The 24,045-nt window shown below is 40.6% G+C and overlaps 1 protein-coding gene across 1 annotated transcript in view; it reads right to left on the reverse strand.

Annotated features, from left to right (window-relative positions):
• Positions 1-23,366, reverse strand: part of LOC135230734 (cytochrome P450 2J2-like) — a 41,870-nt gene extending 18,504 nt beyond the window's left edge. Inside the window, exons 1-6 of the mRNA XM_064282050.1 lie at positions 23,093-23,366; positions 16,571-16,733; positions 11,520-11,669; positions 10,990-11,150; positions 3,833-4,009; positions 1,253-1,394 (exon numbers count right to left, since the gene is read on the reverse strand). Coding sequence (XP_064138120.1) covers positions 1,253-1,394; positions 3,833-4,009; positions 10,990-11,150; positions 11,520-11,669; positions 16,571-16,733; positions 23,093-23,302 — 1,003 coding nt within the window. The 5' untranslated portion in view covers positions 23,303-23,366. The remainder of the gene's footprint in view (positions 1-1,252; positions 1,395-3,832; positions 4,010-10,989; positions 11,151-11,519; positions 11,670-16,570; positions 16,734-23,092) is intronic.
• Between the last annotated feature and the right edge of the window lie 679 nt (positions 23,367-24,045).

Here is a 24,045-nt window from a genome sequence, read left to right on the forward strand (position 1 = left end):
ATAGTGTTGTTGTTATTGTTATCCGTTGCCACTGAGTTGTCTCTGACTCATGGGAACTTTATGTACAAAAGAAGGAAACATTGCCAAGTCTTGAGTCATCTTCATGATTGTTGGTATGTTTGAGTTCATTGTTGTGGCTATTAAGAATAACGTAGGCTCCATAGACTGTAGTTTCTCAAGGAGATATGTAAGAGTGGAAACTAGGCCCTGGATCATACTCTTGCTCTACTAAATTAATGCTGCAAGTTAATAAAACTCTCTGAGCCTCAGTTTCCTCATCTGAGGGGATAAATTAGTGGGGATAAATCTACATTCATCCTAAGGATATTTTGAGAATTGCATGAACTGATTTAGGTGAGAGCCCAATAAATGACAGAAACTGCCAGCTGTCCCCCAATATCTGTTCTCCTCTTTTTCTATATTAATAAAGATTTTACCTGGCTGCTCAGCTAACGACTACATTTCCCAGACTCCCTTGCAGCTTTGTGATCATGTGTGTGGCTAAGTTCTGGTCAAGAGAATGTGTGTAGAAGTGATGTTAAACACTTCAAACATGGCCTTAAAAGAAGAACTGTGTGTTCCCTTTGTCTCTAAAGAAAGAAAATGCTAGTAATTTCATCAAAGAGTAGGAACACATCATAAGGGACGTAGTAGCTGATCAAATTCTTCAAGAAGAGTTTGAGGTTTGCCATTTAGGAAAACTGGGGAAGTGCATTCTTGGTATAGAGAACAACTCATGTGAATGAACAGAGACATAATAACAACAGGGCAATGGACAACTGACAAGTGATTTACTGAGGCCAGCATGCAGAGTGTGTGGGGTTAAAGCTGGCAGTAGAAACTCTGAGAAGATTTTAAGACATTCCCTAAATTTATCTGGCCATAGAATTCCCCGTCTTTCTCGGGAGTCTAGACATTATTCAGAGGGCGATGGCAGGTTATTACTTAAAAGACCAGATATTCATACAAGAATGTCACTCTTTTGTGAAATTTAACACAGTGTCAACTGACTCCACTGTTTTCCCCACTAGATCCTCAGTTTCTCCAGCAAAGGGACCGCTATATTTGCATTACCAGGACCCACCACAGTTCCTGACAGGAAAAAAAAAAAAAAAGATCACGCTAGATCCTGAGTCAAGCTCCTGACTGTTCCACCTATCTTCTCCTACCATGCTATCTTCTGGTCCCAACCCTAGGGAAGCATGTTCCAGGAGGCATTCTTGTGTCCTGGTCCAGGCACATGAATGTTCACCTTGGATTTCTGGGTAGATGGCCAGGTAAAGCAGAGCCCAGCGCAGAGTTGTGGAAGTTGTCTCTGTTCCAGCAAAGAAGAGGTCCAGTGTGCTGCAGACAAGGTTTTCTTCATGGAAACTCGAAATAGCATTGTCTGTGTGCTAGAAAGAAAAATGTTTATTAATTTGCTCATAGTTGCCACAAAACACAGGTGCATCAGCCTAGGGAAGGAATTTGGAAAGAAAGGTCCCTAGGAGAAATAACTTTCCCTTTGGTTTCCTCAGAAGGCATAGGGTATTATAGCAATATCATTAGCATCATCCTGCCCCAAGTGCTGGAGGCTACCTAGGGCTTCTAGCACTTGAGCAGATGAAAATCAAAACAATCATTTTTCTTACACCTATAATTTGGGAAGAAGAAAAGAGAATGCACTGTGAAAAAGACAGACTTGAGTTCCAATATCAGCCACATACTCACTAGCTGTATGACTTACGGTGAGTTACTTAATCTCTCTGTGCTTTGGCTTCCTGCACTGTGAAATAGCCTCTTAAGATCACATGATGAGCTGCCTGAATTACAACAGGCACACAGCAAATAATCAACAAGTGTTTTACTGTTATCAGAAAAAATAAACTCCATTCCTCTTTCATGCAACAATTCTCATATCTCCCCATGCCCCTTTTCCTTTCCAGATTAACCTCCCTAATTCCATCACCTGTTCCTCTGACATTATCATCTTCCTCTGGATCCTTCAATTTGTCAGCTTTTCTCTTAATGTATGGTCCCATACCAGAACACCACATAACAAGTACAGTCTTCTCCTTTGAGGAGAAAACAATGCTTCTATTAATGCTATGCCAACAAGGTGAAATAAGGGAGGAGGTGGAAAGAAATCCACCAATCTGCCTACTCCAGGAGGAAGAACCATTAATCTGAAGAGTCAAAAGTCAAGGCACTGATTCAGTGATGTATATTAAGTGGAGGGGTCACTGTGTCAAAGGCCACACATTCAATCTGGCTTTCTTCCTGCTTCTTTTCTATAATGTTGGAAAGTAGATGACATAGGTGTGGTTGGAAGACAAAGCCCCGCCTAGGCCCTGAGGCTAAACTCTGACATCCAAATCAGCTTGATTTGTGCTCTGATATGGGGGCTGAAGATAGGAGTAGATAACTGGGCCCCATAAAACCACATCTCTTGCTATCCATTCTTACTGATAGTGGCCCTATAGGACAGAATAGAATTGCCTTACAGGGTTTATAAACAGTATGTGGTGGTTTCAAAGTGCCGACCCTTTCTTTGGTCAGCAGACAAGCTCTTAATCACTATACCAACAGGGCTCTAAGCCAAAAATAAAACCATTGTCATCCAGTCAATTCCAACTCATAGTGACCCAACAGGACAGGGTAGAACCGCCCCATAGGGTTTCCAAGGGTATAATATTTACAGAATCTGATTGCCACATCTTTCTCCAATGAGCAGCTGCTGGGGTCTAACGGCTGGCCTTTTGGTTAGCAGCTGAGCACTTAACCACTGTGCCACCAAGGCTCCTCAGGTAACTGGGCACAGACCTATCTAATACCAAAACGGTGCTTTTGTGATCAATTTCTATTTTCCCATTTGGGTACAGCTCCTTCAGATAAGGGTAAAGGGTAGGCATGGGGGATAAGAAGGCAGTATGTGGGTATTCCCAGGACCTCAAGCCAAATGCCATTAAACCCCCATCCTTATTTCCAATTGTCTCATCAATCCTGAGTTAATGCTACTTCTACACTCTGAAAGAGCACCCATTTTTTCCCTCTATGGTAGGCCGAGTAGTGACTTTCAAAGATGTTCTTGTCCTAAACCCTAGAACTTGTGAACATGATGCCTTATATATAGGAAAGGGAAGGAGCCCTGGGGGAACAATGGTGTTAAGTACTTGGCTGCTAACCAAGTTTAGTTCAAAGTTCGGTTCAAACCCACTAGTAACTCCACAGGAGAGAGATGGGGCAGTCTGCTTCCGTAAAGATTTACAACCTTGGAACCCCTACAGGGCAGTATTATTCTGAGTTGGAATCAACTTGAAGGCAACAGGTTTTGGTTTATAGAAAAAAGACTTTGCAGATGTGGTTAAGTTCAGGATTTTGAGATGAGGGTATTATACTAGATTATCCAGATGGATCCCATGTTTTCATGAAGGGCATTATAAGAGTGAGGCAAGAAGGTCAAAGAGAATATACAAGGACAGAATGAAGCAGCGGTCAGAGAAGAGGGAAGATGTTGTGCTGCTGGCTTTGAAGATGGAAGAAGGAAAATGATGCAAGGAATGCAGGCAGCCTCTAAAAGCTAGAAAAGGCAAGGAAACAAAACTCTTGAGAGCATACAGGAGCCAGCACAATTGATGCCCGAACTTCTTCCCAGTTAAACTGATTTTAAACTTCTGACCTCCAGAGCTGTAAGAGAATATATTTATGTTGATTTAAGTCACGTAATTTATGATAATGTATTACAACACATAATTTATTACAGAAAATATAGGAAGAGAATACACCCCACTTGTTGTTTTTTTTTTTTTGCTCTTAAAGAACAAAACATAGAAAACAGCTTTGATTGTCTCACCTTTGTCATCTCCTTGAGGTAAGCATCAATAAAGTCTCTCGGTTTGTCAGGATTCCAATCTCTCTTGTGTTTTTCAATCATACTAGAAACAAATATTTTCAATTTCTCCCAGTCGCTAAAGAGTGTTTGGTGAAGGCCAGGAAGGAATTTCATTACACAGGGAAAGATATTGTAGAGCTAATTGATAAAAACAAAACAATCATGGAGACAACATACTACTTTTCCACATTTTAAGACCACAGAATCAATCTTCTCTTTTCATCTCTCTCTCTTTTATTTGCTTACACTTAAACTTTGGAGTCATCCTTGAATCTTCTTTCTCTTTCACCCTTCTAGAAAGGTATTTCAGTTCTTTTTCCAAAATACATCCAGCCTCAGACCACATTTCATCACCCCAATGGCTGCCACAGTCCAATCCACCTAGTGCAGACCACAATCATATCTCACTCGTATGCTCTGATAGCCTCCAGCAGTTTTCCTGATTCTACCATTAGCCCCAGTCTCAGTCTATTTCCCATTATGTACCTCCTAAAAAGGTAGTCTTTCTAAAAGCAAACCCGATTCTGGTCAATTCTCTACAATTAATTATGAAAGTATATAAAACACAGAGACAGAAGAACATATTAAGTGCCATATTAAATGGGACTCTATCAAGAGGAATAGCCTACATGTGATTGGAGTATCCGAATAGAGGGGATAACAGAAAGTACAGAGAGAATTGTTGAAGATTTTTGGCAGAAAGCCTCCCTGATATCATGAAAGATGAAAAGGTATTTATCCAAGAAGCTCACCAAACCTGACACAGGGTAGTCCCAAAATAAAGTCACCAAGATATATTACAATCAAACTTTCCAAAATCAAAGATAAAGAGAGAATTTTAAGAGCAGCTTGAGATAAATAAAAAGTCATCTACAGAGGGGAGTCAATAAGACTAAGCTCTGACTATGCAGCAGAAACCACGAAGGAAAGAAGGCAATGGGATGACATATATAAAGCCCTGAATGAAAATAATTGCCAACCAAGAATTATATATCCAGCAAAACTGTCTCTCAAATATGATGGCAAAATTAGGGCATTTCCAGATAAACAGAAGTTAGGGAATTTTTAAAAATCACACCCAAATTACAAGAAATACTAAAGGGAGTCCTCCAGTTAGAAAATCAACAATATCAGATAACAACCCAAGACTAGCACACAGGACAGAATGATCAGATATCAACCCAGAAAGGGAAGTTACAAAAATAAATCAAAGCTAGAACACTGACAATAGGGAAACAGACATCAATATGTAAAATACAACAACATTAAAACAAAAAAGAGGGATTAAATAATGTAGTCATAGAACTTTCATATGGAGAGGAAGTCAAGGCAATATCAAAAATAAAAGATTGGTTTAAACTTAGGAAATTTGGGGCCAATATTAAGGTAACCACAAAGAACTAACAATCCTAGACATCAAAATAAAGAAAAAACAAGTAAAACATAGACTTACCAAAACCAAACCCAGTGCCATCGAGTTGATTCCGACTCATAGTGACCCTATAGGACAGAGTAAAACTGCCCCATAGAGTTTCCAAGGAGTGCCTGGCAGATTCGAACTGCCGACCCTTTGGTTAACAGCTGTAGTGCTTAACCACTATGCCACCAGGGTCAACAACAATGAAAAGATCAAAAGACTTAGCACAGAAAATTAAGTGGAACTAAGAAACTGTCAATGACACACACACACACACACAAAAAAAAATACATCAAAATGACAGCACTAAGCTCAAACCTATCAACAATTACGCTGAATGTAAATGAACTAAATGCACCTATAAAGAGACAGAGTGTGGCAGAATGGATAAAAAAACATGATCTATCTATATGCCACCTACAAGAGACACACCTTAGACTCAAAGACACAAACTAAAACTCAAAGGATAGAAAAAATGTATCAAACATACAACAATCAAAAAAGAGCAGGAGTGCCAATATAAATCTCAGACAAAACAGACTTTAAAGCAAAATCCACCACAAAGGATAAGGAAGGACACTATACAATGATTAAATGGTCAATATACCACAAGGATATAACCCATAATAAATATTTACCCACCCAACACTAGGGCTCCAAAATACATAAAACAAACTCTAACAGCATGGAAAAGGGACACAGACAGCTAGCTCCACAATAATAGTAAGAGACTTCAACACACCACTTTCAGTAAAGAACAGAACATCCAGAAAGAAGCTCAATAAAGACATGGAAGACCTAAATGCCACAATCAACCAACCTGATCTCATGGACATATACAGAACACTCCAGCAAACAGCAGCCAAGTATGCTTTCTTTCTCAATACACGTAGAGTATTCTCCAGAATAGACCACATATTAGGCCACAAAGAAAGCCTTACCAGAATCCAAAACATCAAAATATCACAAAGCATCTTTTCTGACCATAAAGGCATGAAAGCAGAAATCAATAACAGAAAAGCAAGAAAAAAAAAAAATTCAAAATAGAAGGAAACTGAACAATGCCTTGATCAACAACTCCTGGGTTATAGAATAAATTAAGGACGGAATAAGGAAATTCACAGAATTAAGTGAGAATGAAAACACACTAGAACCTTTGTGGCACAGCAAAAGCCGTGCTTAGAGGTCAATTTATAGCAATAAATGGACACATTTTTCCAAAAAGAAGAAAGGGCTAAAATCAATACATTAACCCTACAACTCAAAAAATTGAAAGAGAGCAGCAAAAGAAGCCCATGGGAACCAGAAGAAAGGAAAAAACAAAATTAGAGCAGAAATAAATGAAATAGAGAATAGAAAAACAATTGAAAGAGTTAACAAAACCAAAAGCTGATTCTTTGAAAAGAGCAACAAAATCAATAAACCATTGGCCACGGTGACAAAAGAAAAATGGGAGAGGAGGCAAATACAGCAAATAAGAAACGAGATGGGTGATATCACAACAGATCCAACTGAAATTAAAAGAATCATAACAGAATACTATGAAAAACTGTACTTGAACAAATTTGAAAACCTAGATGAAATAGACAAATTTCTAGAAACACACTACCTACCTAAACTAACAGAAACAGAAGTAGAACAATTAAATAGACCTATACAAATAGAAGACATTGAAGACGTAATTAAAACACCCCCAACACAAAATACCCTGGCCCTGTCGGCTTCACTGGAGAACCCTACCAAACTTTCAGGGAAGAAAACACCAGTAATACTAAAGCCATTTCAAAACATAGAAAAGGATGGAAAACTCCTGAACTCATTCTGTGAAGTGAGTATAAACCTGATACCAAAACCAGGTAAAGACACCACAAAAAAGAAAACTACAGACCAATATCCCTCATGAACACAGATGCAATAGTCCTCAAAAAAAATTTGAGCCAACAGAATTCAACAAGATATCAAAAAATAGTTCACCATGGCCAAGTGGGATTCATACCAGATATGCAGCTCTTTTTTCATGCCACCTAATTTCAGAACCTATTATACTGCCACGGTAGTCAAAACACCATAGTACTGGTACAACAACAGATATATAGATCAATGGAAAAGAACTGAGACTCCAGATGTAAATTCATTCACCTATGAGAAGCTGATATTTGACAAAGGCCCAAAGTCCATAAAATGGCAAAAAGACAGTTTCTTTAACAAATGGTGCTGACATAACTGGATATCCATCTGCAAAAAAAATGAAACAAGACCCATACCTCACACCATGCACAAAAACTAACTCAAAATGGGTCAAAGACCCAAATATAAAATCTAAAACGATAAAGATCATGGAAGAAAAAAAAAAGAGACAGTGCTAGGAGCACTTATACATGGCATAAACAGAATACAAAACATTACAAACAATGCACAAATACCAGAAAAGAAACTAGGTAACTGGGAGCTCCTAAAAATCAAACACTTATGCTCATCAAAAAACTTCACCAAAAGAGTAAAAAGGCAACGTACAGTCTGGGAAAAAATTTTTGGTTACGACGTATTCCATCAGGATCTAATCTCTAAAATCTACAAGATACGGCAAAACTTCAGCAACAAAAACAGAAATAATTCAATTAAAAAATGGGCAAAGGATATGAAGAGGTACTTCACCAAAGAAGACATTTAGGCAGCTAACACATACAGGAAGAAATACCCATCATCAGTAACCATTAGAGAAATGCAAATCAAAACTACATTGACATACCATCTCACCCCAACAAGGCTGGCATTATTCCAAAAAACACAAAATAATAAATGCTGGAGAGATTGTGGAGAGACTGGAACACTTATACACTGCTGGTGGGCATGTAAAATGGTACAACCACTTTGGAAATCAATTTGGCCCTTCCTTAAAAAGCTAGAAATAGAAGTACCATACAACTCCTTGGAATGTATTGTAGAGAAACAAGGGCTGTCACACGAATAGATATATGCAAACCCATGTTCACTGCAGCAGTATTTACAATAGCAAAAAGATGTAAACAACACAGATGCCCATCAACGGACAAATGGATAAACAAATTATGGTATATTCACACAATGGAATGCTACACAACAATAAAGAACAATGATGAATCTGCAAAACATCTCACAACCTGGATGAATCTGGAAGGCATAATGCTGAGTGAAATTAGTCAGTCGCAAAAGGACAAATATTGTATGAAACCACTATTATAAGAATTAAGAAAAGGTTAAACACAGAAGAAAACATTCTTTGATGGTTACCAGGGTGAGGAGGGAGGAAGAGGGAAATTCACTAACTAGATTGTAAGAATGGTGCAGGACGGGGCAGTGTTTTGTTCCGTTGTGCGTAGGGTCGTTAGGAGTCAGAACAGACTCAATGTCACTTAACAACAACAACAAGATAATAGACAAGAATTATCTTAGATGAAGGGAAGGACAACACAAAATATAGGCTAAGTCAGCACACCTGAACTAAACCAAAAGCTAAGAAGTTTCTCTGAACACCACCAAACACCTAAAGGGACAGAGTACCAGGGGAGCAGCAGGTCTGGGACCATGGTTTGAGGGGACATGTAGGTCAACTGGCATAACAAAGTTTATTAAGAAAATGTTTTGCATCCTACTTTGGTGAGTGGCGCCTGGGGTCTTAAAGCTAGGGAGCGGCCATCTAAGATGCATCAATTGGTCTCAACCCACCTGGAGCAAAGGAGAATGAAGAACACCAAAGACACAAGGAAAATATTAGCCCAAGAGGGAAAAGGGCCACATCAACAAGAGACTACATTAGCCCGAGAACAGAGGAACTACATGGTGCCGGGCTACCACCAATGAACACACTGACAGGGAACACAACAGAGAGTCCCTGCTGGAGTAGGAGAAAAGTGTGATGCAGAACTCAAATTCATGTAAAAAGACCAGACTCAATGGTCTAACTGAGACTAGAGTAACCCAGAAGACATGGCCCCCGATTTTCTGTTAACCCAGAACTAAAACCGTTTCTGAAGCCAATTCTTCAGACAAAGATTAGACTGGACTATAAAACACAGAATAATACTCGTGAAGAGTGTGCTTCATAAATCAAGTAGATAGATACATGAGACTAAATGGGTAGCTCCTATCCAGAGGTGCGATGAGAAGGCAGAAAGGGATAGGAGCTGGTTTAATGGATATGGGAAACCTGGAGTGAAAAGGGGAGTGCTGTCACATTGCAGGGATTGCAACTAGGGTCACATAATAATATGTGTAAGAAGTTTTGTATGCAAAACTAACTTAAACGGTAAACTTTCACCTAAAGCACAATACAAAAAAAAAAAAGTTAAAAAAATTTTAGAAGATGTGGAGAAATCTGGACACTGGCTAGATATTTGATGACATTAAAGTATTGTTAATATTTTTCAGGTGTAGTAATTTTTTTTAATTAAAATAGGTCCTTTCAGAAAAATGTACTGAAATATTTATGGATTGAATAACTGAGGTCTGTAATTTGTTCCAAAATAATCCAGGAGTGGGGCACAAGAGTAGGATGTGGGTGCAGATAAATGATATTTGCCATGTGTTGATAATTGTTGGAGCTCACTGATGGGTATATAGTGATTCAGTATTCTCTCTACTTTCATATATGTTTGTAATTTTCAAAAAGTTTTTTTTTTTTTTAATGAGGTTATTTTTCAATTTTGGTAATGGCAGACTGGCTAATTTAGGCTAACCCTCCTACTGAGAACACCAAGATAAGATTCAAACACTCACATACCCCAAAGTAGTGAGGAATTTCAAGGATAAAGTCTAGGGAGAAGAAAAGCCAGAGAGGCTCAACATTTGTGATCAATTCCACCCCTCTCCCCGCCCCAGAATTGTCTTCCAAATGCACAGAAGTTGCTGAGAAACCAAGAAACTGAGCAGAGTTTTTGATAGACACACAGGCCTAGAGGGGCAAAAACCAGAGTTTAGGGTCCACCAAGGAAGGGTATTAGGTTTGGACCCCAAAGGGCAACACCGAAAGAAATTAAAAGACCATGACAGCAAGTGTTGGTGGGTGTGTAAATACTATGTACGGCTCCACTGGAAACCTTTAGACATCTTTTACTTCCAGGGACATATGCAAAGGAAATGAGTGGGTATGTCCGCAAAGAAAAAATGTGTGGATATATCCACAAAAAAACTTGCTCAAGAATGTTCATGGTAGCTTTCTTCACAGCATGCAAAGACTGGAAACGATTCAAAGGTTTATTAATAGAAAATAGATTAACAAACAGTGACGTATTCATACAATGGAATGTAAATCGATTAAAAAAGAGCAATCAACACAGATTGATCAGAAAACTGTCTGCTGAGCAAGAAGCCAGACACCTCTGAGGAGGAAGGAGGATGGATGGGATAAAGAGGGACATAGAGAACAGGGACACAAAGGCAATGCAATAGTGTTGTTCTCTTTAAAAAGAATAATGTAGGTGCATAGGTACACGCAGTATGAAATTTTGTACATTACAGCAATGGTAGAAGTGGTGTTTGTATAAATGTTTAATATTATTAAAAACAATAAAGTTGACAGATTGATTTCAAATAAATTTTTGTTGAAGTCAATTAAAAAGGTTATATTTTAACTAAAAAATAAATAAATAAAAAAGGAAGAACCCATGTGTGTCTGACACCAGCCCAATATTCTTAACCAAGATGTGGAAAGAGAACAGCTTACCTGGCAACACTTTGTAGTTTCCAGATATGTGACTTCATCCAGCAACTTCAGCAGCTCCTGAAACTGACCATCCTGGTACTCAAAACGTTCGCCAAAGGTAATGGAGCAAATGATATTGGAAACTGCATTGTTGATCTTGAAGTGAGGGTCAAAAGGCTGTCCTAGAGGCAGAGGAAGGAAGAGATGGATCCTTTTGATTGATTTGTTTCCGCTTTCTAAGGAAAGTCTACTCTATAGGACATATGACATATCACATATGAAACTCTGGCCACAGCACCCTGCACAGGATATGACACATAGCAAGCACTCAGGCAATGCTTGCGGAGTCAAAATTATGCCCAGGGTTTAAATTCAGTTATGTCTTTAATGCCCGGCTTCTTGTAATGAATTCTATGGGCATAGGGTCCACGGTTAGTTGTTCACTGTTACAGCTTTTAGTGCCACAGGAGAGAAACCTAGGCACTTAATAAGTATCTGTTCAATGAATGAATGAGCCACAGTCTCCTGCACCTGTCCTGTGAAACCCTCACCTTTCTCCTCTTCTATTGCCTCGACGAGGTGGTGGGCTTCCTCCTGAATGCGTTCTTCTAATCTTTTCTTTCCTAAGCCAAAATTCCTTAGTGTCATCAGAGCAAACCTTCTTTGCTCCTTCCATTCCTGGCCATTGGACATGATCAATCCTGGGAAAAAGAAAACCAATATTATGCTATTCTGATTCTATAATGTGCACATCTAGCAAATGATATGGGGATGTGAGATGGAGGGAAGGAAAAGGGCATTAAGCACTTGAAACCTATCCACAGAAATAATCCCAAAGCAATGGATCTAATGGCTAACATTTACTGAACACTTGCTATACCAGGCACTTTACAAAGTGTTTTCTCATGCATTAAGTAACTTAGTACACATAGAAACTGTATGGAGTAGGAATAATTATTATCACCAGTTTACTAATGAAAAACCTGAGGATAAAGTAAACTTTGCCAGGTCACACAGTTACTAAGCAGCTGAACAGTCATTCACATTCAGTTTTACCTGACTAAAAGCTCCATGCTTTGATTATTAGTCACATCAGTATATTTAAAAGCTTATGTTTTGTTAAATACTAGGAATCCACTCATGAATAAGACAAAGTTCATATTTTTAAGGAGGCAAGAAAGGTTTTATAGGAGAGGTTCTATCGAAGCTAGGCCTTAAAGGATGAAGGAATGACTCCAGAAAGTAAGTAGAAGCATTCCATGCAGAAAGAACAGCACAAGCAAAGGGGGAAAAGAAATCTGTGTTTGTTATGGACTGAAATTTGTCCCCCCAAAATATCTGTCAATATGGCTAGGTCATGATTCCCAGTATTGTGATTCTCCACCATTTTGTCATCCGATGTGATTTTCCTGTGTATTGTAAATTCTTCATGATGTTGATGACTGAAGTCATCAAGGGTTTCATTTTGCTTGGATCCACAATTTACACTCATGGAAGCAGCAGTCAAGAAATTGAAAGATGGATTTGCATTGGCTAAATCTGCTCCAAAGGAGCTCTTGAAAGTGTTGAAAAGCAAAGATGTCACCTTGAAGACTAAGGTGTGCCTGGCCCAAGCCATGGTATTTTCAAACACGTCTTACACATGTGAAAGCTGGACAATGAATAACGAAGACCAAAGAAGAACTGATGCCTATGAATTGTGGTATTGGCAAAGAATATTGGATATACCGTGGACTGCCAAAAGAATGAACAACTCTGTCTTGGAAGAAATACAACCGGAATGCTCCTTAGAAGCAAGGATGGTGAGACTGCGTCTTACATACTTTGGACATGTTGTCAGGAGGGATCAGTCCCTGGAGAAGGACATCACGCTTGGCAAAGTACAGGGTCAGTGGAAAAAAGGAAGACCCTCAATGAGGTGGATTGATACAGTGGCTGCAACAATGAGCTCAAGCATAACAAAGACTGTAAGGATGGTGCAGCACCAGGCAGTGTTTCGTTCTGTTGTGCACAGGGTCGCTATGAGTCAGAACCAACTCGGTGGCAGGTAACAACAACAGCACGATGCTGATGAGGTGGGATTAGCGCAGTAATGTCAGTGAGGAAATCACAAGATTAGATTGTGTTTTAAGCTAATCTCTTTTGAGATATATAAAACAGAAGTGAGCGGAGAGACAGGTGGGCCTCATAACACCAAGAAACAAGAGCCAGGAGAAAAGCATATCCTTTGGTCCTGGGATCCCAGTGGTGAGAAGCTCCTCATCCAGAGGAAGATTAATGACAGTCCTCCAGAGCTGACAGAGAGAGAAAGCCTTCACCTGGAGCTGATGCCCTGAATTTGGACTTATAGCCTTCTAGACTGTGAGAGAATTAATTTCTCTTTGTTAAAGCCATCCACTAGTGATATTTCTGTTATAGCAGCACTAAATGGCTAAGGCAGTGTTTTCAACAGATTGCCATTTGTTTTGTATCACAGACAAGGAATGCTACTTTCCTTTCCATTTTTTCACTTCGAGAGCACTCCTCAACTCCTTTTAACATCTGGCTTTGGCTTCTGCCATCTTCTTCATCCAACGAAATGGCCCTGCTCTGTTGTCAAATCCAATGATATTTTCAACTTTATCTTCATTGATCTTTCAACAGCATTAAACACTTCTTTCTGAAATTCTCTTCCAATGGTTCTTCGGACACAACACTCTCCACATTTTCCTCTTAATTCTCTGACAGTAACTTCCGTTATCTTTTGCTAGCTCATCTTTTAACAAATTTTGAAGTGATGGAGCTCTTTAAGATAAGGTCTAAAACCTCTTCTCACTCTACATTCCATTTCTGGGAAATCTCACCAACTCCTAAAATTCTAAATAACATAATTAGACAGTGACCACCTATTTCTGTCCCTGGGCTCCAGACTCATAAATACAACTACCTGCTTGACTTTGCCAACTTAAAGGCATTTTAAATCAGCATATCTAAGACAGAATTCATGATTTTTCTCTAACAATCTCTCACCAATCCAAACCAAATCAAATACCTTGTCCCCCTCCAAGACTTCCCTTTTTCCATCACCTACCCAGTTGGGCATTCACCTCAACACCTTTTCCCTTCAAACTCTCAATATTTAGGTCATCATATCTTATTGGATTTACCTCCTCAATGTCTTGAACACATCCACATTCACTGCCACCATTCTGGTCTGACCTACTGTCATTTCTTGCCACTTTCTTAGTCCAAGGTAGCACTGCCTCTAACCTAGAATGCTACAATAAATTCTTAAATGCATCTCCCTCCATCTACTCTTGTTACTTTCATTCATTTCTCTACTCTGATGCTTAAATGACCATTAAAAATATGCACTGTATTACGAGGGTGGGGAGGGAGAGAAAGGGGTATTCACTAACTAGATAGTAGAAAAGAATTATCTTAGGTGAAGGGAAGGACAACACACAATACAGGGAAAGTCAGCACAATTGTACTAAACCAGAAGCTAAGAAGTTTCCTGAATACAAGCAAACATTTCCAGGGTCTGGGGACCATGGCAAAGGCAGGGTCTGGGGACCATGGTTTCAGCAGACATCTAGGTCAACTGGCATAACAAAGTGTGTTAAGAAAACGTTCTGCATTCCACTTTGGTGAGTGGTGTCTGGGGTCTTAAAAGCTAGCAAGTGGCCATCTAAAATGTGTCAATTGATCTCAACCCAATTGGAGCAAAGGAGAATGAAGAACACCAAAGACACAAGGAAAATATGAGCCCAAGAGGCAGAAAGGGTCACATAAACCAGAGACTCCATCAGCCTGCGACCAGAAGAACTAGATAGTGCCCAGCTACCACCAATGACTGCCCTGACAGAGAACACAACACAGAGTCCCTGATGGAGCAGGAAAAAAGTGTGGTGCAGAACTCAAATTCTAGTAAAAACATCAGATTTAATGGTCTGACTGAGACTGGAGGGTCCCAGAATACATGGCCCCCGGACTCTCTAAAAAAAAAAAAAAAAAACCAGTGCCGTCGAGTCGATTCTGACTCATAGCGACCCTATAGGACAGAGTAGAACTGGCCCATAGAGTTTCCAAGGAGCGCCTGGCGGATTTGAACTGCTGACCTTTTGGTTCTCTATTAGCCCAAAACTAAAATTATTTCCTAAGCCAGAAAGATCAGAACGGCCTGTAAGACATAAAATGATACTTATGAAGAGCATGCTTAGCTCAAGTAGATACATGAGACTAGATGGGTAGCTCCTGTCTGGAGGTGAGATGAGAAGGCAAAAAGGGACATGAGCTGGTTGAATGGCCACAAGAAATACAGGGGGGAAAGGAGTGTGCTGTCAGGTGATAGGGAGAGCAATTAGGGTCACATAACAATGTGTGTATAATATTTTTTTATGAAAAACTAACTTGAACTGTGATCTTTCACTTAAAGCACACACACACACACACACACAAATACAGTGTATACATGATAATTCCCTTCTCTACTAAAAATCATTCAAAAGCTTCCATTTTTATCAGAATAAAAACCAAAATCCTTAACAAGAGCTTCCATGAAAGATTCCTGGGCAAGCTCAACAGCTTCATTTTATGACATTATCTCCAACTAATCTCTGTGCTCTCACCACATTGGCCACCTTTCAATTCCTGAAGTTCACTGTCCTTCTCCCCACCTCAGGGCTTTTCATAAGCTATTCCCTCTGCTGATTTCTTCTCCTCTCTCTTCACCTTATTAAATTGTCATTTCCATAGGTTAGCTTACCCTGAATCCCTGTACTAGATTAGATAAGTACACTCTGCCCTTATCTTCACAACACTTTAAGCTTTAAATTAGAACTAATTGGTACTGTGTCTCTCCCTGAGTAGAATGTAAATTACATAAGAACAGGGATTTTGTCTATTTTTTTTTTTTTATTCACTGTAATATCCCTTGTGCCTAGCACAGCGCTTCACATGGCAGGTAATTAATAAATACACTGAATGGATGTAGAGTGAATGGATGAAATATTTCAAGGAGGGATTGGGAGGCACCTGAAAAAAAAAAACGGTGCTTTGAAAAACTAATAGATTTGAGCTTTTCATTTTAATTTTTAAATGTTTAAATTTATTTAATAATAATTTAAAATATTCATGCCAACCTGTTCTAACGTGTCTTGGCTTATGATAGACTAGAAGACTTGAGACACCCTGTCACCACCTTAATGATGAAGCCTAAGGAAGTAGAGGCAAGAAGAAGGAAGCAGATGAGCAGCAGAAGGCAGCAGCAGATCCACACCCGTTTTCCGAAGGGAAGAAGTTTGGAACGGAAGCAGAACCAGAGAACGTGTGGCCTCTTCCTGTGCTTTCATGGAGCGATGTGCTTACTTGATTACCAAAACATCCAGGGTGAGTTTCTGTAGGAGGTGCAGCTTCTCCCAAATCCCTGACATTAAGACTGCCAAATGCTCAGAGTGGGTGCTTTAAATTGAGGAACAAGGACATCCCGCTTCCTTTCATGGCAGGAATTTTATACTGGGCCTGATCTCTGGGAATGTCAAAGAATTATACTCACGAAGACACCTTTGACAGCCTATAACAACATCAAATACACATATCTTACATTAGTCAAGAAACTTACCATGATTCTTAAAGACACGCTCTCGGATAGGAGTCTTGGGCCGGCTCACAAAGTTTTGGTCCTGGTTGGCAAGGACTTCTTTGATTAAGGGCAATCCGGATACAATAACAGCATGTATGTCCCCAAACTCCAGGCTTAACAGGTTCCCATATTTCTTCACAAACTGAAAAATAGCTAGTCACAGTTGAATATGCACATGTCTGTGTATGTAGGAATGAAGGGAGTGGGTATGTAGTTACAAGATCGTGCACTGAAGGTAGGTTTGTGTGTGTGGGTGTGGGTGTGCATGTGGGGCCAAGTGACTCAGACAGAGTAGAAATATTCATTCTGCAGTGTGCCACAGATTTTCTGTTGCTATGCAGCAAATCCTTTTACCTCTATGTGCCTTAGGTTCACCCTCCAGAAAATGTGGACTTCAAAGATTGATCACTACGACCACTTCTACTTTGACTGGTGGTCTGATGGGAGTATTGCTCTCTGTCTCTTTTTCTCCTTCTCCTCTCAACTAGACTGAAATTCAGTTCACTAAATGATTGGGAAGTTCTTTCAGAAACATTTAGTAATATATTCAACAAGCTTGATCTGAGTGAGCACTCACTACGTGTTCCTAGAACAAGGCCCTGAGGGTATAACTGTGAATAAATAAACAAGGCTCCAGCACACTGACCCCATAAAAGAAGGCTGAGTTATGGTTATCCTAAGTCTGGTGTGGTGAGCATGAATTTTTAGTAAATCAGAATGTCTGTTTCACCAGAAGACAATGTCCTGTTCCTTGACATGTACTAGATAACGGAAAGTTAAGGGCTATCATAAACTGCGTCATAAGGCCCAGTCTCAAGGGCTGGGACCAGGTATGGAGAAAAGCATTCCAGCTCCGGAGTTATATGGGAATCTGGCCCTGCAGTTCTCTAGCTGTGGATTGTTGGGCAAGTTGCTTCACCTTTTTGAGCCTCAGCTCTCCAAGTATAAAGGAGGGGGGAACTATTCATCCTTCAAAGATTCTGTGAGGAAAACTGAGAGTAGCAATAAGAAATGCACTTTGTTTTCTGGCGCCCGTCACCCCACCACTCGGCAAGTCTCTGAGGACTGAATGGGCTCTGTGTGCAGTGGATGTGGATGCACAAGTGTCGCAAGAGAGAGGAGGAGAGCACAGGGATGTGTGCGAGGAAGGCACTCCTCAGGCTCAAAGATAGCCACACACTATCCATCCTATTGAAGTACCTTTCAACTTTTCTCTGACTTAAGCTCGCAAGCACCCTACTGTAGTAATGGTTTTCTCATCTTTCAGAAAAGGAATAATGAGACAGCTTAGCCAAGGTGACAAAGCTAATGAGTAGTGGAGGGAATTGGCCATGCATTATTTAAGATACGGGGGCAAAGAAATGAGCCTGATATGGCTCCAGAACCTTAGAGTTTAGTGAGAGTGAAAGAGGGAGAGGGCAATGGGGAGAAAGTGAGAGTGAATGGAAGAGTGTTTGGGTGTGTTCCTAAGTATGCACAAGTATACAGGTGTGTGCAAGTGTGGGCTGAGTGACAGCGAATAGTCATTAATCAAAGACTTTCTAAATTCTGTCTATGTAAGACATGACTCTATCCAAGTAGAGAGAGCCTCTGCTTCTTGTCTGCCTGGGTGTGTCTAGCTGCAGGTAGGGGTTTCAAACAGAAAGGCTCCATTCCCTCCAGGTAGCTCTGGTCCTTCCTCCCCAGTCCTCATACACTTACACTTCCCCATGTCATCCTTAGAGCCCTGGACCTATACCATCCCCATCAGGGCAAATACAATGAAATAGGTCTCATCCTACCATCCCGCTTCCACATTAAAGACGAAGCCAGGATTCAATTCTTCTATTGCTCCTTTGACCCAGCTTCCTCTAACAATCCTCATTCATCTTTAGCATTGCACACCCTATCTTGCTAGTAGGGACAGTGCCAAAATTCAATCACAAGTTGGTCTGCCTCCAAAGTACATGCCTCTGCTCCTTAGAAATGGCAGTGATATATAAGATATAAATCAAGCAGGCTTTTGAGTTCATCTTGCTGGATGCCTGGATCAACTTCTTGGGCCTTGCAAAAGGATTTCTTTACTAATTTAGAACATTCAATAAGAGTGTTTATAGAACAGCTAAAAACTTCAGGGACAAATGAGCTAAGATTAGTTAAGGAACCCCAACTATGTGGTAGGTCAAGGCCGGGTGTTGGAAATGCGACAAGTCTTTAACTTCAAGAAGCTCACAATCTAATGGAGGATACAGATAAATACCCAGTTTTTATTACTATTCTGCACAAAGAATTATTTGATGGGAGAAAGTTAAGTACATAAAGGGGTCAGACATGATGGTGTTGATGGAGGAACAGAGTAATACATAGAAGGAACCCACGTTTTTGGATGATCTTATAATACAGAGCAGCCTCCCTATTTTGAACTGCCCACCTACTTCTGAACTCTTTTGTGAGAGAGAAATAAATTTCAGTGTTAATTATGCAACTGTATTTTGGGGTTCCTTTGCTACAGCAGCTGGATATACATCCTAACTGATCATTTATCCAACTTATCTGTCCTTCTTCCACTTTAGTTTGATACGTTCATTCTCTCAAATATATGCAATTACAATGTCATATAGCCACCTTAGAGAAAGTTTTTGAAGCTGCAATAAAAGAAAAGATCCCATACAAATAGGCCAGTTTCTTCATTGTCCTCTCACTATGTTTTAGCTCATGCCATTCTTCCCTCATTTAAAATCTCCTACTCAGATCAGTCCACTTTGCCACATGCCAAACACTTCTTTAAAGTTCAGCCCGACTAATTCTCACATTCTACTAGAGGTTATCTCCAGGGTTTTCCACTGGTAGTGATCTTATCTCCTGATATCTCATTTGATTACTGGTTTACACCTGCTATTTCGTCATACACTATCTTGTAACATTAGTGCCACCAGAGTCCAAAAATCCAAGAAGGAAAGGGAAGAAAATCTGGGGTGGAAAAATATTTGAAGAAATAATGGTTGAAAAATCCCCAAGTTTGTCTAAAGACCTACACTTACACATTCAGAACCACGTAAGTAAAACCAAACAGGATAAATTCAAAGGAATCTACTCAAAACTGTATAAATGTAAAGATATACACACCAAGAAACATCATAACCAAACTTTTGAAAACTAAAGTCAAATTAAAAGCATCCAGAGAGAAACAGCTCATTGCCTAAGGAGAACAATTTGAATGACAAAAAATTTCTCATCAGAAAACATGGAGGCCAGAAAGAAGTGATACAACATTTTTAAGTATTGAAAAAACGTAGCTGTCAGCCCTGAATCCTATATTTAGTGAAAACATATTTCAGAAATGAAGGGGAAAAAAAATGTATTTCAGAGGATGGAAATCTAAAAGGATTTTTTGCCAGAAAACCTATTCTAAAAAAAACCAAGAAAGCTCTTCATAGAGAAAGGAGATTATAATGGCAGAAAACTTGGAACATCAGGAATGAAGAAAGAACAACAGAAAAGGTAAAGAAATAGGTATACACAATATGATATTCTTCTCCACTTGACTTTTCAAAATTATGTTTGTCAGTTGTTGTTTTTAGATGCCTTCAAGTTGGTTTCAACTCATAGACACCCTACGTACCACAGGACGAAACACTGCCTGGTCCTGCAACATCCTTATAATCCTTGTTATGCTTGAGCCCACTGTTGCGGCCACTGAGTCAATCCATCTCGTTGAGGGTCTTCCTCTTTTCCACTGACCTTGTCCTTTACCAAGCATGACGTTCTTCTCCAGGGACTGCTCCCTCCTGACAACATGTCCAAAGTATGTAAGACGCAGTCTCATCATCCTTGCTTCTAAAGAGGCTTCTGGTTGTACTTCTTCCAAGACAGATCTGTTCATTCTTTTGACAGTCCATGGTATATTCATTATTCTTCGCCAACACCACATTCCAAAGGCGTCTATTCTTCAGTCTTCCTTATTCATTGACCGGCTTTCACATGCATATGATGCGATTGAAAATACCATGGCTTGGGTTAGGGGCACCTTAGTCCTCAAGGTGACATCCTTGCTTTTCAACACTTGAAAGAGGTCCTTTGTAGCAGATTTGCCCAATGCAAGGCATCTTCTGTTTTTTTGACCACCGCTTCCATGGGCTTTGATTGTGGATCCAAGTAAAATGAAATCCTTGACAACTTCAATCTTTTCTCTGTTTATCATGCTGTGGCTTATCGGTCCAGTTGTGAGGATTTTTGTTTTTTTTAAGTTGAGGTGCAATCCGTACTGAAGGCTGTGGTCTCTGATCTTCATCAGTAAGTGCTTCAAGTGTTCTTCACTTTCAGCAAGCAAGGTTGTGTCATCTGCATAATGTATGTTGTGAGTCTTTCTCCAATCCTAATGCTCCATTCCTCTTCATATAGTCCAGATTGTCGGATTATTTGCTCAGCACACAGACTGAATAGGTGTGGTGAAAGGATTCAACCCTGATGCACACCTTTCCTAATTTTAAACCACTCACTATCCCCTTGTTCTGTCTGAACAACTACCTCAGAAGCAAAAATTATAATAGTGTCTGATGTGGTTTTCAATGTATGCAGAATATTTAAACCAATTGTTTCATAAAAACAACAACAACAACAACAAAACCTCTTGCTGTTGAGTTCATTCCGACTCGTAGTGACCCTATAGGACAGAGTAGAATTGCCGCATATGGTTTCCAAGGAACAGCTGATGGATTTGAACTGCCAACCTCTTGGTTAGCCACCAAGCTCTTAACCACTGTGCCACCAGGGCTCTATACCGTAAAGGAAAGGAGTAAAGGATAAATATTCCGCTTGAAGTGGTAAAATGTTGACACTAGCGAAGTACAATACACTACACATGTATATTGTAATCTGTTACGCAACCACTAAAAATACTATACAAAGAAATACACTTGAAAACAGTAAAGGCAAATCAAAATGGAATTCTTAAGAAACAAATGTGCAAATAACCCTTAGGGTGTCAGGAAAAGAGTAACAGAAGAACACAAATAATAAAAGAATAATAGAATGGGGGACTTAAATCCTACCATATTAATATTATGTTACATATAAATGGTCTAAATATACCAATTAAAAGTCAGAGATTGGCAGAATGAATTTAAAAAGATAATCCAACCATATGCTGTCTACAAGAGACTAATTTGTTGTGGACACCACATAGTTCTCACACTGGAAATCATTAACAGAAAGATAACAGGAAAATTTCCAAACCCTTGGAAACGAAACAACACCCTTCTAAAACAAGGGTACATGTGTGCTTGAGTGATAAGACATATGTTTACAGGACTCCATGCATTTCTAGGGAAAGGGAAACTAACACCTGACTACGTACTATAGGTGATGTTAATGTAGGTCATTAATTGTCTTATTTATTGTTTATAACCACCTATCATGGAAACCCTGGTGGTGTAGTGGTTAAGTGCTACGGCTGCTAACCAAAGGGTCAGCAGTTCGCATCTGCCAGGTGCTCCTTGGAAACTCTATGGGGCAGTTCTAACCTGTCCTATAGGGTCATTATAAGTCGGAATCGACTTGACGGCACTGGGTTTTTTTGGTTTTTATTTTTTTTATCATAGTGTCTCTCAGCCAGGTAACTATGCTGAGGACATACCAGCTGAGGATTCTTGATAGAGTGTTCTTTGTTTGAGGGAATGTTGAGGAATTCAGAGTTAGACAGCCCCCTTGGAAGGTGAGAATAAGGAGGTGGAATAAGGATGGGTCAAGAAGGGACCTGAGTGCCTTGATAAGGAGTTTGAACTCTGGGAAGGTGAAAAAACTTAAGGGAATGATATTTTTAGATTATTACTTTAGTAAGAGGGATTGCTGGGGAAGGAGGCTGAAGAAGAGGGGCTCAATTCATGTGGTGGTAACAGTGGTCCAGCTGAAAAGCAGTGAGGATTATCAGTAGTATCACCATTTTACATACAGGAAATGGAGCCTTCAAGAAGGAAAGGACAGTACTTTTCAAGTATAATAATATTAAAGGTGACAAGACAAGCATATTATAAATAGGGTGTTGCAATATTTAACAAGATAATACACATTTAAATGAGTTAAGGAACATAACATGCCTACCAAAACCAAAAACCAAATCCAGTGCCGTCGAGTCGATTCCAACTCATAGCACACATTTAATGATACACTAATTATACATGAAACATTTAATGACAGCTGCTAATCAAAAGGTCGGCAATTCAAATCCACCAGGTGTTCCTTCGAAACTCTATGGGGCAGTCCTTCTCTGTCCTATGGGGTCGCTATGAGTCGCAATCGAATCCATGGCAACGGGTCGGTTTTTTTTTTTTTTTCCACTCATTTTATAAAGGGCAGGTAGAATAATGCCAGCTGACTGGTGAGGAAAACAAGGCTCAAAGGCGGGATAACTCAAATTACCAGAATTAGCGGCAGAGTCATCCAAACCCCCGCTCCCTCCACTTCCCGGAGTGCCCCTTGCCCTTCGGGTCAGGGTAGGGACCAGGACCCCTCTCCCGCTCCTACCTTCTGAAGCACCAGGTGCGGCTTTTCAAAGCCCAGTAGAAAGAAGTTGCCCAAGAAAGGCAGGCTCCGGGGTCTCGGCGGGTAATTTTTTGGGCGCCTCCTTTTGAGGAAACCAACAAAGAACAGAAAGACGACGACACCCAGCAGGAGAGGCCGGAGATGGAACCCTGCCCAGAGGGCGCTCGCCAGGGAGCCCAACAGCGCGAGCATGGCTCAGTCGCCCCTCTGCTCTTCTGCAGTCTGAGCAGGCGACAGACCCCGCTCAGACTCCCGGCTCCCAGCACCGCCACGCCCCCTCCCAGCACCGCCACGCTCCGCCCCCGCTCCCGCCCCTACCGCCCCTACCGCCCCCGCCCTCGCCCCGCATCCTGCCCCCTGCCCCGCACCCGCACCCTCACCGCCCCGCCCCCGCCCCTCCCTGTGGCCAACCCCGCCTCGGCCCTCATTCTGCCCCGCCCCCTCCCAGCACCGTCCCGCCCCCCAATCGTCCCACCAACCCCTTTCCGTCGCACCCCGCCCCTCCCAGCCTTACATCCTCCTAGACGCAAGTTGCGGACGGAGCAGGGCAGTGGCTAGGCGCTGGATTCCCCTAAAAACTGGCACCTAGTCCTTGGAGACGACCTTGGACAAGGCCAGGCTATGAGCATTTTCCTTTTCTTTCTATTTAGAAAGCTCACCTTTCTCTGAACACTTTGGGACTCTTGGGTTTACGGTTTTAACACATCTCAGGGAGCGCCACAGGCACTTCAGCTCCTTATTTGTCATCAGTTCATCCAATGATTGGAATTGTGCTGGTTCAACAGTAATAATAACAGCAGCGTCTAAAATTGCTTGAGCTCTTAGGAATGCTAGGCACCATACTTGCCTCTTTATATGTTACCTCAGCCTGACAAAATGACGCGGGGGATGATCTCGTTAGCCTAGTTTTGCAGCTGAGGAAACTGAGACACAGA

This window comes from Loxodonta africana, chromosome 3 (assembly GCF_030014295.1).
Source record: "Loxodonta africana isolate mLoxAfr1 chromosome 3, mLoxAfr1.hap2, whole genome shotgun sequence".
Taxonomy (NCBI): domain Eukaryota; kingdom Metazoa; phylum Chordata; class Mammalia; order Proboscidea; family Elephantidae; genus Loxodonta; species Loxodonta africana.